The sequence below is a fragment of the Zootoca vivipara genome, chromosome 5, assembly GCF_965207765.1.
Source record: "Zootoca vivipara chromosome 5, rZooViv2.hap1.1, whole genome shotgun sequence".
NCBI lineage: Eukaryota > Metazoa > Chordata > Lepidosauria > Squamata > Lacertidae > Zootoca > Zootoca vivipara.
In genome coordinates, this window is record NC_142588.1 from 73318347 (window position 1) to 73336292 (window position 17946).

Sequence of the window (17946 nt, forward strand, 5' to 3'; positions counted from 1 at the left end):
TGAGGTCAAGCTTCTTCAAAGCCCATGACACCATGCCTGTTTCTCAACTGTCTCTTAGTGTTGCAATAGTTACAGCTACATTCCCATAAATGACAAGTTTCCTAGTTGTCATTGCTTGCCAAGAGAGTTGAATAACCTACCTGCTGACTGAAACCAAATTTGATCAAAAGCAGTTCATTTGCCAGACATAAGGCTTTTGTCCTGAAAGGATTTAGAACTCATCAGTAGGAGTTACAGGTAGGTAGCCATGTTGGTCTGACGCAGTCAAAAAAAATTCCTTCCAGTAGCACCTTAGAGACCAACTAAGTTTGTCATAGGTATGAGCTCATACCTATGACAAACTTAGTTGGTCTCTAAGGTGCTACTGGAAGGAATTTTTTTAATTTTAGGAGTTATGTCATTGCCATCATTTCATGTTAGTCTCTGCTCGCATAGGGAAGCCAAAAAGATTTTTGTCATGACTATAAAGTTTTGCACTGGCTGCAAATCAAGTGTGCAAGAGGATATCTTCTTACAGTGAGGAAAGATGAAAGGAAAGGGACACATGTACACTGCAAACATACCGTACGTTGGTTTTATACCACTTAACTGCAAAGGTTTCTTCAAAGAATGCTGGGAGTTGTAGTTTGTTAGTTATCTCAACAGTGGAACAGTCTCCCGCAGGAGGTTGTGGGCTCTCCTTCATTGGAGGTGTTTAAGCAGAGGTTGGATGGCCATCTGTCATGGATGCTTTAGTTGAGATTCCTGCACTGCAGGTGGTTGGACTAGAAGACCCTCTTGGTCCCCTTCCAACTCTGCAATTCTTTTTAAATTTCACTTTCTATAGAGATGTACAATAGCTTCTAATTTTAGTGCACAAGCTGTCTTTCTCTTTAGCGATACCCTTGCAGCTCTTCACACAGTCTATTTCCGGTGCAAATTCATTCATAACCTTCTCAGATCTGTATATTAACTGTGAATTTGGTTTGGCAATGAAATGGATCTCTATGAAAGATGTGAAAAGAAAGAGAAAACACACATGGGGTGTGTGGCGTTTTTTTATTTATTGTTTTGGATCACCACCACCTTAATTTTCAACCCAATCTTTTTAAAAGTCAAATCTCACTTCCTTCACTCCTTCCCACCTTGACAACATCTTACTTCCTTCTTCTATAGGAAGATACCATGTTCAAGGAAGCAGCCTCTCTGCTCTTTAGGTATGCACTTCCCAAATACATCTATATATCCAGAAAGGATAAATAATACAACTCCAGCCGTAACCAGGCATTCCATGGAATGTGTGAAGACAAAGACTGTGGAAGGAAGGTGGAGAATGCAAGGCAGACCTGACCTCAGCTCCACTTCTGACTTCAACACATTGAGTGCAAAGGTCTGAAGTTTGTTCTAAGTGCATTTGGCTAAGCATACTTGGAATCATCCCCATGTTTGAGAATGTAGGCAAGGCAGGGGTCTCAATCTCAAGAAGACTTCTATGTGGGTCCAGCTTAGAATCCCACTTCAGACCTTTTCTCCTGAAATTTGCTTCCATGGGGGTGGGAGGGAGGTGGAGCTAATGTACTCAACTCGGCTCCCTCCCTCCCTGGGTTCATGTCGAACACCTGAAGGAGGGGATATATGTTGCACCCCTAACATGGGCATAGGCAAGGGGGCAGGGGGGGCAGTTGCCCCCTCCTAAATGAAGTAAATAAATAAAAATACCTTACTAAAAGTAGAAACCGTAGAAAGATTTTGACAGATTTTTTTCTGAGCACTTGGGGTAATTTAAAAAAAAAGTAATTTAAAACAACATTTCATTCCGAATCTGCTAGACAGAGCCAGACAGAGGATGATGACAGGTGTCCTGCCCCCCCCAACATAAATCCTGGCTATGCCAAGGATCCCTAATAAAATGAGTTCAAGCTTTTACTGGCACCATTACTCAGCTACAGCTCCTAGTGCTATCATTTGAAGCAATAAACGTCTTGTTGGGGGAAATCAATTTATACATTAAAAATAGAACATTGAAAATCATCCGATTAACGATGGAAACCAGTATAATATATGCTAACAACGCAATCCTATACATGTCTACTCAGATGTAAATTTCACTGAGTTCAGTAGGGCTTACTCCCAGTTACGTAGGTTCAAGGTTGCAGCCTAAATGATCCATCAGTCTGTGCTTACACAGCTAACAATATAGTTACATTTCTGTAACAAAAGAGAGCTCAAAGGGGATCTTGCACAATATACTTTGTAAATTGCTGAGTTACATGCTAGAAGTTTTAAAACAATGCTATTCGGGAACAATGTATGTGACATGAACAGAGTACATATGCTATATAAAACAAGTGCTAAGAATATGAGTTTTGTTTCAGTTCAAAAAATACAGGAATAATTACAGTGAAGTATGAGAAGTTTTCAACCCTTTTTCAAGTCCAAGCCTTTTAGCAAGGGCAGGTCTGTAAAAGATTAAAAACACACATTTGATAAATACATGAGAGCAATAGCCCAGAATCCAAAACCCTTACCCATTTATACAATATAGGCAACCCAATTCAGATTTCACTGAATTCAAGGTCAATTTCAATGGATCATGACTCATTTTCAGAGCTGATGCACTGATCTGAATGGGGGAAACTCCCCATTGCTAGATCCCCTGTCATGATACCAACTTTAGTGTTGGCATCCTTTGGTAGAGTCTATCATTCACACAGAAAGTAGTGGGGCTTCTTCCTTGTGTGATGTTTCTCATGCCTATACAACAAGATTTCAGTTGATTGACCATCAGATAGAGAAAATGATAGTCACTCAAGGACCAAACGAACAATGCTTGGAAGTGGTATGGCTGATAGACACTCCTTATGAGACCATAAGGAGAGTCCCATGGACTGCTAGAAGATCAAACCTATCCATTCTTAAGGAAATCAGCCCTGAGTGCTCCCTGGAAGGACAGATCGTGAAGCTGAGGCTCCAATACTTTGGCCACCTCATGAGAAGAGAAGAATCCTTGGAAAAGACCTTGATGCTGGGAAAGATGGAGGGCACAAGGAGAAGGGGACGACAGAGGACAAGATGGTTGGACAGTGTTCTCGAAGCTACGAACATGAGTTTGACCAAACTGCGGGAGGCAGTGCAAGACAGGAGTGCCTGGCGTGCTATGGTCCATGGGGTCACGAAGAGTCGGACACGACTAAACGACTGAACAACAACAACATGAGACCAGGAGGTTATAAAACTAAATATGGCAGTAAAAGCTCTGGTGACCAAATCATTGAGAAAGTTTGGGAGGAAATTACCATCATGGGACACTTGCACACATTCTCATATTTTCATATGAGCAAATCCCTCTTATGTAGCATTATGCAACATTTGGGAAAGGCATACTGTTATGCAGTGTTCTCCAACCTTGGGTCCCCAGATGTTCTTTGACTACAACTCCCATCATCACCAGCCAGCTTGGACCAGAGGTTGGGGATGATGGGAGTTGTAGTCCAACAACATCTGGGGACCCAAGGTTGAAGAACACTGCTCTAATGCCAAAGCTAAGAGCCACAATCCAAGATAGCACTGAACACACATCACTGCACTGAAATCTATGGGTTGTGTCCAGATACACTCAGAGTAGATTCTTTGATACAAATGGTCATGACCGACAGAAGTCAATTGAATTCAGTGTGTCTACTCCAAACCGCACTTAGTCAGGTGCAACCCTATAAACATGAACGCACTCACCTCTATTTTGGATTGTGGCCAAGCATTTTTAAGTCACACTGAAGCCGAGGGGGAGTGTTTTAAGTACATGCCCAACTCTCTTGAGCGGCAACACTCATTTGGTTGGGCCTCACAAGCTGGATCGATTCTGTGCTGCAAAACCAATTAGTAGTGTTTGGTTCTTTTTGATGTCTATTTCGCTGCATTGTAATTGTTAACATTTTATTGGATTTACATTTTTATGGTACGGCTGCTTTGGGGGCATTGCCAAAAAGGGAGCTATAAATGCAATAAATATAGAAATATACTTTGTATTTGCTGTCCAGACACGAATTTCCTAATGACACAGACATAATGGCCATCCTTGGCTTGCTGAATCAGCTCGTAAAGCGTTGTGGGCAGTTTCTGTGTGATCAAATAACCCCAAAAATACTTGCTGAAAGCTTTGGGTAGCCTTTAAACACACTTACCTCTTTGTGAACAAAGCACACGGCACATGCACCTCCGAGACAGCCCCTTATTATGTGAATGGTACAGATAATTATTTCGATCCCGCTCAGAACAAGCAGGATGGCGAACAAGGTCACATTCCAGGTAACAATGTGCCTTGGCTCATGGCACAGGTACCTATTGAAAACAATCGCAAATATTAATTTGTAGCTCTGGAAGTGGGAGAAAGGTGCCACAAGAGCAACAACAAATTCTTCTACTAAATTTAATAGCCTTTGTCCCCATTTAATATTTTAAAGATATTTTCTCCCTATTCCTCCGCTGCCGTGAATATACGCTGCTTTTTCAGACAGGGAGGAAGGGAGAGAGAAAAACAACAGTCAGAAAAATCTCCTCACAACACAGGTTTTCCTCCCTGGTGAGGGACTGTCTGCATCTAGAAATAGACAAATCTGTCACTTCTTATTTCTTTCTTTTTCAGTCTTCAGTTCTTCACATTTCTGCATCAATTTGCAATTTTTAAAAAAGCCCTCCTGAAAATTCATCTGATTTTTAGTACTCAAACAGTGGTACCTTGTTACTCAAATGGCTTTGCTCCCGAACAAATCAGCTCCCAAATGCCACAAACCCAGAAGTAAGTGTTCCAGTTTGTGAACGTTTTTCAGAAGCCGAATGTCCGACGTGGCTTCCGCGGCTTCTGATTGAGTGCAGGAAGCTCCTTCAGCCAATTGGAAGCCGCACCTTGGTTTCTGAACAGTTTTGGGAGTCGAACGGACTCCTAGAACGGATTAAGTTTGAGAACCAAGGTACCACTTGGTATATACATTTCTGTAGGCTTCCCCACCACCACCACCAATATACACATTCTTGCAAGCAATCTTCCCTAATGCATTCTCGTACCCAAGTTTATTCATTTGTGTGCACCAGGATTTCCCAAACTTGGGTCTCCAGCTGTTTTTGGACTACAAGTCCCATCATCCCTAGCTAGCAGGAACAGTGGTCAGGGATGATGACGAATGACAGGATGCAATATACTACTTCAGTGGTTCTCAAAGGGTGTGGCAGGAGAGTATGGCAAGAGGGGTAGGAAGATTCAAGGGCAATCAAAGAAACATTTAAACAATTCATTTGTGTTGATGAGGAAATGAGGGTTTGTTTATCTCAAATTAGACTTAATATAAAAGATTACCCAGCAAAAGCCAAGTCACACCTCTCATTGAATCTGTATGCATACTTAAAGTATGTATAAACACACACCCTGTGTTTGTCCGTGCATAAGATGCCCTGTATTTTGGGGGACTCAAAATTAAGAAAATGCACTATCTGTGTATAAGATGACCGCTTATTTAAAACTTCAAAAATTTGGGGGAAAATATAGTCTTATACATGGAAAAATTAGGTGTGTCTGGAGAGAGAGAGAGAGAGAGAGAGAGAGAGAGAGAGAGAGAGAGAGAGAGAGAGAGAGAGAGAAAGAAAGTTTACAATTATATTTTGGGGGTGATTCACATTCTTATGCAACTGCATCGTTTTATACTTTCTGGATGTCCTGTGATCCTATTATATAGTAGTGTTTTAAGTTATAAATCAAGCACCACTAGGAGTTTTTTTATTCTCATTTTCCAATGTATTTCTCATCAATAAAAACTTCAGTGTGGCGCAAGCAAATTTTCATTCTGAAAGTGTGGCCCAGAGAAAAAAGTTTGAGAACCACTGTATTACTTAACAATCAAAACCTCCAAGCAGTTTACATAAAATATACCTTAAAATTGGCAATATAATCAGACAAGATAGTCTTTAAAAAAATCAAAATAAAACCAGCAACTGAGACATAATAGACTGATGCCTGGGCACTATGCAAAGGTGTTTGAGCTCCAGCACTCATCATTCTCAGTTCGCATGGCTGGTTGCCCAAGATGAGGAGCATTGCTGTCAAAAAGGCACCCTGCAGTCTGCCACAGGAAAGCTTTACATACCCTCCATGAGAGTTTAAGAACGGATAGCACCCGGTGTGGTCATCAGTGCAATAACAGTAAGGTCTTTCGGCCAAAGCCAAAGCTGAAATGATGAAGCAGTACCCAGCACCGAGAATCCCAACAGCGGCCACCACGACTGATGCCAGCAGCTACAATATGAAAGTAGAAAGAATGGAGTCAGGGGAGGGTGGTCCGTTAGGGCAAATGGGGTATTGCCCCACCACTCCAGTCTGCCCTCAGCCAGTCCCATCTCCTTGCCTTCTTGCTTGCCTGCCTGGGATGTGGTTCTGGTTGTCAGGTTCCTCCTAATCAGTCCAAGTGTAGAACTCAGTAGGGAAGAGGACAACATTAGAAATTGTTGGCTCTGCCTGCCATTGGCTCTGGCGCCACCCAGTGTTGGCCTCCCTGCCTTCCACCCAACCAGCTGCGATGGGTACCCACCACCAATGAAAGGAATGGACAGCCTCCTCTGAGTTTCTGATTGAGTCTCATATTTAAATGACTGGCAAAGGGAAAAGGCTCACTTACCGCGCAGTTTCTCCCATGGTGCTCATGGGGAAAGCATCCATGGAAACACCCCTCATTTTCGAGTCCAATGAGCACAAATGCCGGGATCAACACCTAGGTTTAATTTAAAAACAAACAAACAGTTGTATTGTGAACAATTATTTTAGATCAGTGATTGTATCTGCATCCCACATTTCAGTATGAGTCTCTGATTAGTTTCGATCATGCCTGCTGATGTGGCTCAGCTTACAACTTGTACAGTATCCCGTTCATGTCCAATTTCTTCTAGCTAATTAAACCAAAAGATTTTTGCAGTTGCCCAATATCAGACCACCTTAAATAATGGATTTGACTTCATCTCCTGAGTCAAACCATTGGTCCATTTAGTTCACTGCTGTCAACACTGACCGGCAGCTGCTCCCCAAGGCTTCAGGCAGAAGTTTCTCCCAGCCCTACCTGAAGGTGCCAGGGATTGAATTTTGGACCTGCTGCAGGTGCTCTGCCACCAGGCTGCAACCCTCCCTGTCATGTATAGTACTTCTGTTTCCATTGTAACAACAAATAACCAGCTGTATTTATTTAAAAGTGTCAAAGTACCAATTCAAACTTGTTAGCCAATGGGTTACAGGCTAAATCGAATCTGGCCTGATTTTAAAATAAACTGTTCCACTTCTTCCACCTCCTTCATTTGCCCCTCCCCATCACTGCACAAAGGAGAGGTGGCTGCTGAAACTACTATCGGCCTGAATCACCTTTGAAGGTGACCCGGAAACTACAACTAATCCAGAATGCGGCAGCTAGACTGGTGACTGGGAGCGGCCGCTGAGACCACATAACACCGGTCTTGAAAGATCTACATTGGCTCCCAGTACGTTTCCGAGCACAATTCAAAGTGTTGGTGCTGACCTTTAAAGCCCTAAATGGCCTCGGTCCAGTATACCTGAAGGAGCGTCTCCACCCCCATCGTTCTGCCCGGACACTGAGGTCCAGTACCAAGGGCCTTCTGGCGGTTCCCTCGTTGCGAGAAGCCAAGTTGCCCTCCCATCAGATGTCAAAGAGAAAAACAGCTACCAGATTTTTAGAAGACATCTGAAGGCAGCCCTGTTTAGGGAGGCTTTTAATGTTTAATTGTTTTATTTCATTTTTCTGTTGTAAGCCACCCAGAGTGGCTGGGGAAACCCAGCCAGATGGGCGGGGTATAAATAATAAATTATTATTATATTATTATTATCAGCTGAGAGGGGATGTTTAGGTCTTGTCATAACGATGTCATGAACCGCAGTAGGAGAAGGGAATATTAGCCAACACCTTCCTAGGCACCTATAATTCTAGGACTGCCCAGCAGGGAGGGGTGCCACCACAGGCTTGGCGTCTTGGCAGCAGCGTCAACACCAGGGACAGTGGGAGGGCAAGGTCAGGGAGGTTCAGGTGCATCAACAGGAGCACTGGTTTGCCTTTTTTTTGCCATGCCCAAACAGCCTTGACCTTGCTACTGCCCCATTCCCTGACTGCTCCAGCACACAGCAGCTACACAGCTGCCCAGAGGCCATATCTGCAGGTGCATTCTTCCCCATTGCCAGCTCCTCTAGCAAACGAAGGTGGCACACCCTCCAAGTGTCCCGATTTTCCAGGAACAGAACAGTCCCAGAGTGATGAAAGCTTCCGTTTTGATCCTGGAGTGTCCCTATTTTCCCCAGCAGTGCTGCCGCATTCTAGCTCAGGCCGGCGCTGAACAACAGCGGCAGTGGCAGTGGCTGATGCCAGGGAGCACCCCACTGCCTCTCCATGGCCACTGCGGCCGGCCTCCTCCCTTGGGTAGCTGGTAGCAGCTGCTGGAGAGCAGGCAAGGAGGAGAGGCTGCCGCCATTGAGATGTGCCAGCTCTGAGGGGCAGGCAGAGGGCTGGGTCTTCCTGGGTGGGAAGAAAGGGGGAGCGGAATAAGGAGTCTTGCTTTATTTATTTGTAATAATAATAATAATAATAATAATTTATTATTTATACCCCGCCCATCTGGCCGGGTTCCCCCAGCCACTCTGGGCGGCTTCCAAAAAAAAACAACAGAAATTCTAAAATACAGAAATCCATCAAACATTAAAAGCTTCCCTAAACAGGGCTGCCTTGAGATGCCTTCTAAAGGTCTGGTAATTGTTCTCTTTGACCTCTAGTGGGAGGGCATTCCACAGGGTGGGTGCCACTACCGAGAAGGCCCTCTGCCTGGTTCCCTGTAACTTGGCTTCTCGTACTGAGGGAACCGCCAGAAGGCCCTCGGAGCTGGACCTCAGTGTCCGGGCAGAACGATGGGGGTGGAGACGCTCCTTCAGGTATACCGGACCGAGGCCGTTTATGCTTTAATAAATAAATAAATAAATAAATAAATAAAATTTATTACCTATACTCCGCCCATCTGGCTGGGGTTTCCCCAGCCACTCTGGGCAGCTTCCAACAAGAAATTAAAAATACATTTTTTTAAAAAAAATTGCTTTGTGTGTCTGCATCTAATCTCGCCCCTTTCTAAAATTTATTATTGGCGTGTGGTGTGTCTTTTTGTAAATTTGCCAAAGAAGAAAATAAAATAAAATCAGTATTAAGGGGTTTCCTCAGGACAGTGTGCTGTGTCCTGTTTGTGTCATGTGTCATGACGGTGGCTCTCATTCTTTCTCTGATAGGAAATGCTGTGTGGTGGGGGGGAGGGACAACAAAAAATTGGGGGGGGGTTGAGGTGGGTCAGTTGTGGGGGAGAGAGAAATGCCCCAATTTTCACCTGAGGAATGTTGGGGGATATGAGGTGGTTGAGGATTGGTCAGTTTTGAAGTGAAAACAGGTTCTCCAATCACGGAGAGCACGGTATTGGGGGGGGGGACAGGACGACCCTGGGTTGCTGGGCAGATTAGTCAAGATGGCCACTGGGTGACTGGGCATTTTGGTGTTGTTGCTGAGGAAAAAGTATTGTTGCAAGTTAAATGATCGACAGCCTTAGCATTTATAAACCCCTGCGTACTGCTGCTGGTTTCACTTTTGCCAAGTGCATCGGATCTCCCGCCCGCCCACCCTCTTTTAAGGGCTTCTTGTGTTTGACATTGCTATGCCTGTCATGGGGTCGCCTGCTTTAGGGCAGGGGCCCCGTAGGAATTTTGTCCATTTGGCTGATTGGCTGTTGCCATTTGGTTTCAAAATTGCTGCTGCTTATAGAGGTACCGTGTTTCTCCAAAAATAAGACACTATCTTATATTTATTTTTCCTCAAAAAAACACACGGTGGCTTATTTTCAGGGGATGTCTTATTTTTTAATTATGTGTCCAGCCTAGCCTCTTCCTTGGCGCCCTCCAGAACTGCGCCTATCACTATGTCTTATTTTCGGGGTATGGCTTATATTGCGCAAATGCTTATAAATCCTGCTACGGCTTATTTTATGGGTATGTCTTATTTTTTTGAGAATTCCGTTAAAGGAATCCTGAGGCTCAAAGGGCTCTCGTCAGTACCCCGTTAGGGGATTGGGCCATACACAGAGCAAATGAGCCTTGGGGAACATTCAAGGTGAGGATAGGTGAAGGGTCTGTGGTACACAGCTCCGTCCTCCCTCAGGGAATGTTTACCTACTGACTTCCACAAATGGCTAGAGGAAGTCAGTGCAGATCTGTCCCAGGGCGGGGGACAGATGGATTAACCAAAGCCTAAACAGCCACTCACATTTGATTGTATTTAAATAAAGTTGTGGCCAAAATAATGCCAAGAAACCTTAAACTTAAATTGCTGTGTGTGTGTGAATTTATTGGGGGGAAGTCCTGTGACCTCGACGCGCAAACAGAGACACCCAAAACCAAAGTAATGGCTTCTACTGTTCAGGAGACACCCTCAGTAACACACAAATTTCTGACATGAAACTATGGTCATTTAGGAAATTTTTGTGTCAGTTGACCCTAGAAAGGCACTCTTTGTGTGCGTGTGTCTAAAAGACATCACTTTTGAGATTTGGAATATTGACATGTCAGTTTTGAAAGCAAAATTAAAGCAGGGGGGAAATGGGAGAATAGAGGAAAAGAGCAACTTAATCTTCTCAATACTCTGACAATATATAGTAAGTTTTAGGAAGGAGAGGGTTAGAATTGGGGGGATGCCATTTCCCCACCATAAAACAGAATTAGTGCTCAGCAGGGGAAGGCATCAAGGGGGGGTGAAATATCTTTTATTCCATTCCTTGTTTCTGAATCTCCCACAACCACCTCACAGAGGCCTCCAAGGATCCTGTTCTAGGCTGTCTGGAGCTCTGAATAAGTGCTCCTCTCAGGAGGTGGGGATACACTGCAACATTTTGTTGCAGGCCCCACTAGTATCATTCTGGTTAAACATTCTGGTTTAACTTCAATTCTTCAGCAGATGTCTTGGTGGCTTCCAAGGGATGCCAGGCAAGACACTTTGGTCTTAACTAGAGCAACATCAGTTTAGGACTCTGAAAGGACAGCGAAAGAACAGGTCAATTTTGAAGAAAGGGGGGGCTTGCAGTTCATTTTGTTGGTTTCTTGTTCTGCACAACTCTGAATTTTTGAAACTTAAAAAAGTACAGGTAGGTAGCCGTGTTGGTCTGACGCAGTCAAAACAAAATTTTAAAAAAGTAAACATAAAATTTAAAAATATGGCAAAGATTCCAAATCCAGTGAGGCCATGTGGAATTTTTTCTGAAAAATATGAAATTCAGCAGCTAAGGGAAGAGAAGCATAAGGACATCCATTGTGAGAAAGGAAACATACAGTGATTTGCTACTCACCAAAATACCTCCTCCTATAATGCCATGAAGACAGCCAACGTATCTGCTGAGGTGATTGTGTGAAGCGTATCTTATTTCTCCATTGGGAAAATAAAGCAGGATGTTTGCTATGATGCAGAGCACAGCAAGAATCAGCAGCTTGTACCCAACAAATTTAATGCATCTCCCGTAGCACATGTTGCTTGCAGTTTTGTAAATGTTCTGTCAGTCGTTAGAGCCAAGGATCTGCCTGCATGTACCTATCCAAGAGCGAAAAGGGGGAGAGAGAGCTGTGCTCATTCCTTCTTAAATACCTTGGGCTACCTAGTTACCTGCATGATTATTACACATAAGCGACGAATGGCCACTGGGACTGAAGAATGTAGGACCTGGGAGAAGCACAGTCTCATTGGCCGTTTCCAATCAAACAGTTGCCAAATTGCTACAGCGCTTCAGCTGGCCTGAATTTTAACCTTATAGGAATGAATAATGGCATAGGCATAGGCAATCCCACATGAAGAACAGGTTTCGAGACCTAAAGGCAGCTAAAAAAAAACACCTGGAAAGGGATGAGAGGAATAAAGAAGAAATGCAGTGCTCTGCCAGGAACAATATAGAATTGTTGCTTTTCCAAATATGTCAAAGTGGTTCTTTTTTTTCTGGGGGGACACAGGGGGACACATACCCCTAAACATTTGTGAATCTAAGTGTGGCCTCATTGAGGGGCAGTATTTCAATATGAGTAGGAAAATGAGAGTATTCCTAAACATTTTCTTAGGGGGAAAAAAGCACTGAGTTAACAACACAAAAAGGCTGGAATAAATAAACCCGTTGCTGAATTTTAAAACTACAGGTGAGTGAGAAACCTTTCAGAAGGAGGACATTTATAGAGCATTGGATAACTAAATTTAAGTGAAGACTAATCACATTGATTTCAGCTGGGTTTATATTACAGTACTATGCTGTCAAAGCACTCTGGCTCCTACAATTGCTACTATTCCCCCTGGTAACCAGAGCAGAACATAGTGAATAATGTCACCTGCTTTTGTTTCTCTCTAACATTATTTCATTAGATTTTTTAAATCTACCCTTCACCACAAGGTTCCAGTAATCAAAGGTATTGTCAAATGATGGAGTCCTGTCATTATTACACTTATGTTTCGCTTTTCCTTCAAGGAGCTCAGGGGTGGCACACATTGTTCTCCTCCTCTCCATTTTATCTTCATAACAAGCTTTTCTTTTGGTCAGGTTGAAAGAAACTGTGACCAGCCTAAGACCATCTGGTAGCTTCCTGGCTGAGTGGGGATTTGAACCCTGGCCTCCCAAGTCCTAATCTAGAGCTCCAACCACTATATCACACTGGGTTTAGGCAGAGGAGGTCCAGAACGACTGCAAAGGTTCTGTTGTGGCAGCAAAGCTCCCAGGCCCATCTTTTGCTAAGGAACTTACAAGAAAACGACCCAAGAAGGCTTGCAAATGACTCGTTTATACACCCACGGCGGCAGCCAGAGAGCGGGCAGCAAACTAGGTGCAAGTGGGGAAACAAGAGAAGCATTTTAGGACTTTGTAGTCATGAAATAGGCAGCTTTAGTTTGTACTAAAATAAATTTATGGCTTTAATTAAAGGTAAATGGGCTCTAGTAATGGGGAATGCCTGAGCCCTGCTGGATCAAGCCAATGGCCCACCTAGTCCAGCATCTTGCTCTCCCAGTGGCCAACTAGTGGAAACCCCGAAGCAGACCATGAATGCAACAGAAATCTCCCCACTTGGGATTCCCAGCAAGTGGCCTTCCAATGACATAGGTAGGGAGATAGTCACCATGTCTAGTAGCCATGAAGAGCCTTATGCTCTGTGAATTAGTCTAGCCCTGCTTAAAGCCATCCAAGTTGGCCATCTCTACATCTTCTGGGAGTCAATGCTGTAGTTTAACCAGGCACTGCATGAAGAAGTCCTTTCTTTGGTATGTCCTGGATCTTCCAACATTCAGCTTCATTCGGTATTCGGAGTTGCTCCATCCCCTTGATCATTTTAGCTCAGGCATCCCCAAACTGCGGCCCTCCAGATGTTTTGGCCTACAACTCCCATGATCCCTAGCTAACAGGACCAGTGGTCGGGGAAGGTGGGAATTGTAGTCCAAAGCATCTGGAGGGCCGAAGTTTGGGGGTGCCTGTTCTAGCTGCTCTTTTCTGAAACCTCCTTTAACTCCACAATATCCTCTTTTGGGATGTGGTAACCAGAACTGTACAGGAAGAGTTGTAGACCAACGGCCAAAAAAGACAACCTAAGATTTCTACCCAAATCAATGGGACCATTTGAAGTAGAAGTGTCATGAGGAACCTGTGACCTTGTTGGACTACAACTCCCATAATCCCTGACTTGTTGACCGCTGACTGGGGCTGATGGGAGTTGGGGGTCCAGCAATATCTGCTGGGAACAGAGTTTCCCCCTTCTCTGAAGTTCAAAAAAAAATCCCAAAAGAAATACAGGCAGAACAATCCTTTGCAGGGTGCAGCAGGGTGTGTGGGTGTGCAATCAATGATGGAGCAAATACCAGCTCCCAAGCCAGCTGGCTGCATCCTGGTGGGAAGGTAGAATGCACTGGCTTTTAAAATAATCATTTTTTTCCCCTTCTGCGTTCATTCCTTCTACCGTCACCCACCACTCCCATAGATTGTACCTGGGAGGAAAAAGGCAGGGTGTTCCAGGTCTTTCAAAATCACTAATATCAGAGCTGTTGGGTGGGGGCACTGTCTAGAAAAGACCTTGAAAACCTGCAGCCAGACTGGTAATACAGAACTAGATGGACCAATGACCTGACTCATTATAGAGCATCCATATATGAATATGCATCCTCACCTATTTAGTATGAACCATCATTGTGAGTCAGTGGGCTTGCCCTATATAGCCATGATTTATTGATCTGCAGCCTGAGCTTACATTTACTCAAGTGCAAGCCCCACTACGTTTAAATTGCATTTTAAAGTTTGGCAGAACTTAAAAATGGAAAGCGTAATGCTGGTGGTCAACAAAAAGCGGTTTAAAGACTCTCTCAAGGCAAATCTTTAAAAATGTAGTATAAACACTGACAACTGTGAAACACTGGCCTGCGAGCGCTCCAGTTGGAGAACAGCCTTGACCAAAAGTGTCATAGGCTTTGAAGACACACAAACTCAGGACAAAGGAGAGAAACGTGCTAAGAGGAAGGCATGCTTGGCAAATCCACTCCGTGATCAACTCCCGGCCAGAAACCTATGTTCCCACTGTGGAAGGATGTGTGGATCCAGAACTGGCCTCCACAGTCACTTACGGACTCATTGTTAAAACCGTATTCATGGAAGACAATCTTACTCAGCTATGAGTGATCACCAAAGAAGGAAGAAAAGGTCTGCCTTCCAAAATGTGCTTAGATTGGCAGCCTTCATTGGAAAAGGATTTATTTTATTTGAAGTCAGGTTTTGATCTTTCACCAAATGTTACGACAACACTTAGGAACATTTGTGCAGGGCCCTCCCAAGTTCTGTAGCTGTTGGCCTTGCCGATTTCCTCCAGAACATGACCATATCCTCCCAACCCTATCTTTTTAAGCAGCATTTAAGTAACAGGGTTTGGGCTTTGATGAATTTAAGTCAAATGTAAACATAGCCACCAGGTTTCCTACACAGAAGTGGAAGTTGATATCCTATCCAGCTGAATATCCAGTTGGCGAGAATTTCCTTTATTATATTGTTTGTGCGTGCATTTTTTTAAAAAAAGCAATCCCTTCAATAGCTGACGTCAGAAATAACTTGCTTTAGTATAAGATTTCAGTGACGTCTAAACATCAGAACTGGTTTTGTTTAGCTAGGCCATTAGTTATAACAAGATCAGGCTCCAGTTACACTGAACAAGGTGAAAACAGTGAAATGATTAGTTGTAAAAACAGATGAGAAACCGCAACTTTTTGGTAGCTACCTAGCTCTCATCCACTGCAAAGACGATGCATGGTGAAATTTCAGGATGCTATGTGGGGATGGATTTCTGGGCAGGATTTCTAATATGCAGGGCTTCTACATATAAGCAGCAGAAACTATAAATCATTCTCAATAAGAAAAATATATGGAAATAATTTAAACAGGTTGCAGACTCTGCATTTCTTGGTTAACAATTTAAAGTATAATGTACTGTGCTATATTGTTTTCATTGGGACTTACTTCCAGGTACAGTGTGCATAGAAGTTCAGCTTAAATCATAGGTAGGCAAACTAAGCCCTAGTTTGGATCCTGCCCAATCTCCTTCTAAATCTGGCCCGCGGACAGTCAGCGTGTTTTTACATGAGTAGAATGTGTCCTTTTATTTAAAATGCATCTCTGGGTTATTTGTGGGGCATAGGAATTCGTTCATTATTATTTTTCAAAATCTACCAGCCCCCTGATGAAAAAGTTTGCTGACCCCTGGCCTAAATGTATAATATTGTTAGGCATTTGGCAGTAACTGCCTGTTTTGTAAATCTTACTTTTATTTTGTGACAGCAGAGGGCACTCAGTCTGTGTAAAAAATAAATAAAAGTCCTATAGACTGATTGCAGCATCACAAAATAAAAGCCAGAGCCAAGGAAAAAAAGATTGATTGGAAAATGCAAGTAATAATAATAGTTCATTTTCTTGGCTAATTGGACATTAACAGCCACAAAAGCTCAATAGGACTATTTATTTATTGCAAGGTATTTTGAAGCCACTTTTCTGGGCAAGCCCACCCAAAGAGACTTACAATATTTAAACCCTCCTACAATGGGTGAACAACAAATAGAGTATCTGTAAACAATCCTGTAAAAGCAGAATAAAAGAGCACGATTTCCGCAATATAACAAAAATGAGAACTTTATTCAAAATAATTCAAAAATATTGTTACCCAAGCCCCAATCTCCGAGTGGCCAGAGATCCTAGAGGCGTCAATACACAACTTGGGTTTAATTTCCCTAGAAGGACAGTCACAGGAAGCCTGTGGTGCCTTTGTAATATATGGCCTTATCTGCACATATATACAGGATGAACATCAGGTAGAACAGCTTTGGGTACCAAATATTGGATAAGTTGACTGAGGCTGATGGGGGGGTTCATGGTCCAACAGCATCTGGGGATCCAAATTGAAGAACACTTTGGCCCTCATATTGTTTTAGTGGGGTACCAGAAGCATATATTGTAGGTTATAGTACCATGAGAAGAATTCCCCAGATGATCATATTACCATAAATGGTACTGCTGTGCGAGTGAGATATTTCAGGGCTACCAGTAGGGCTTGGTTTCCTTGAAATGAAGGTTCGTGGAGACTTTGGGTGTATTTATGAGATATGGTTTTATTTACACACTTGTACAACCTAAGCATAGGATGGAAGGCTTCCCAACATTTAAAATGTCAACAGATCTTGCCTCCCTGTTAGGTTTCTCAGAGAAGCTCCAAACTCAGCTTTGGGTTCATCAAAGAGCAAGACATGCCTCTTGTCTCTCTGGCTTCCAGCATCAGCAAAAACAAAAAAAAACAAAAAACAAAAACAGCTCACAAAAACTCTCTGGATATTGTTCTGCTACCTTGCAAGTTGATGTTGCTTCCAGCTGGGTGTGAGGAGGTACCCTCGCTTGTTTCTATCACAACCGGGCCACTTCTTTCTAATGTAAATGTCAGTAATTAAATGGCCAGCTAAGGCCATTACCTTAATAAAGGAACTGGTTTGTCTGGTTTCCTCTTATATATTCTGTCTTCACCTGCAGAGGATCATGAGTTTGGAAGGGACTCCTGCATATCATCCAGACCAACATGCCCCCCCCCAATATTTGGACAGCATAACCCCCTTTTTGTTTTCTGGGTTCGACAACAACCAGGACCAAGTTAATGGAGCCAAAAGAAAACCAGGGTGCTGTGATTAAGAATCTTTTATTTGGACCATAGAAACCTGAGTTTGAATTGCTGCACAGTGCTACTGTATTTTTGCATGTGTTTGCACATCTCCATACAAACCCTGGGTCCTACACATCCCAACGAAAGCTCATACCAAAATAAAAACTTAGTTGGTCTTTAAGGTGCTACTGAAGGAATTTTTTTATTTTACTTCGATCCAGACCAACACGGCTACCTACCTGTAATCCCAACTCTAAGGAAACAGTGTTTTATCCAGTAGCAAATAATGGATTGGGCATTGTCAGTGCTGCTGTGGGAAGAGGATCATTACTACTGCTCAAACGTCTGTTCTACTTTTTTTATATACAAAAAAGCTGGATGGTTGCTCTCCAGCAGACAAGAGGCCTATCACTCATTGGCCAAATGAGATTTGCACTGGAGATGGAAATTAATTAGTGCCAAGGCAGTCTGGAATAGTTCCTTTCCAGTTCCTTCTTGGCAGCAACCTCTGCTAAAATGTGGAGTCCTGGTACCATGCCTGCAATGCACCCGTTAACCAAACAATAGTTCAAACAATCAAGATTCCTTCAGAGACTTCAGCCATGTAATAGACGGATGTAGCAGTCAATACAGACATTGTTTTTTAAAAAATAAATACAATAAAATAAAAATACTAGTTTCTCCCATGACACATCTTAAGGGGTTTTTGACAG

The 17946-nt window shown here is 43.2% G+C and overlaps 1 protein-coding gene across 1 annotated transcript; it reads right to left on the reverse strand.

Annotated features, from left to right (window-relative positions):
• Nucleotides 1-859: 859 nt before the first annotated feature.
• TM4SF1 (transmembrane 4 L six family member 1) lies at nucleotides 860-11839 on the reverse strand. The gene is made up of 5 exons (XM_088669900.1): nucleotides 11383-11839; nucleotides 6642-6734; nucleotides 6114-6262; nucleotides 4161-4317; nucleotides 860-2438 (listed from the first exon to the last, which is right to left on the reverse strand). The coding sequence occupies exons 1-5, from the start codon at nucleotides 11557-11559 to the stop codon at nucleotides 2424-2426; spliced, it is 591 nt and encodes a 196-aa protein (XP_088526026.1). The 5' UTR covers nucleotides 11560-11839; the 3' UTR covers nucleotides 860-2423.
• Nucleotides 11840-17946: the final 6107 nt, after the last annotated feature.

Excerpts from the sequence above, each read along its gene's own strand:
- TM4SF1 (XM_088669900.1), bottom strand. The coding sequence starts at position 11,559 with ATGTGCTACGGGAGATGCATTAAATTTGTTGGGTACAAGCTGCTGATT. Across the intron at positions 6,263-6,641 it reads ACCATGGGAGAAACTGCGCG|CTGCTGGCATCAGTCGTGGT; the intron begins GTAAGTGAGCCT and ends TTCATATTGTAG. Across the intron at positions 4,318-6,113 it reads TTCTTAAACTCTCATGGAGG|GTACCTGTGCCATGAGCCAA; the intron begins GTATGTAAAGCT and ends TGTTTTCAATAG.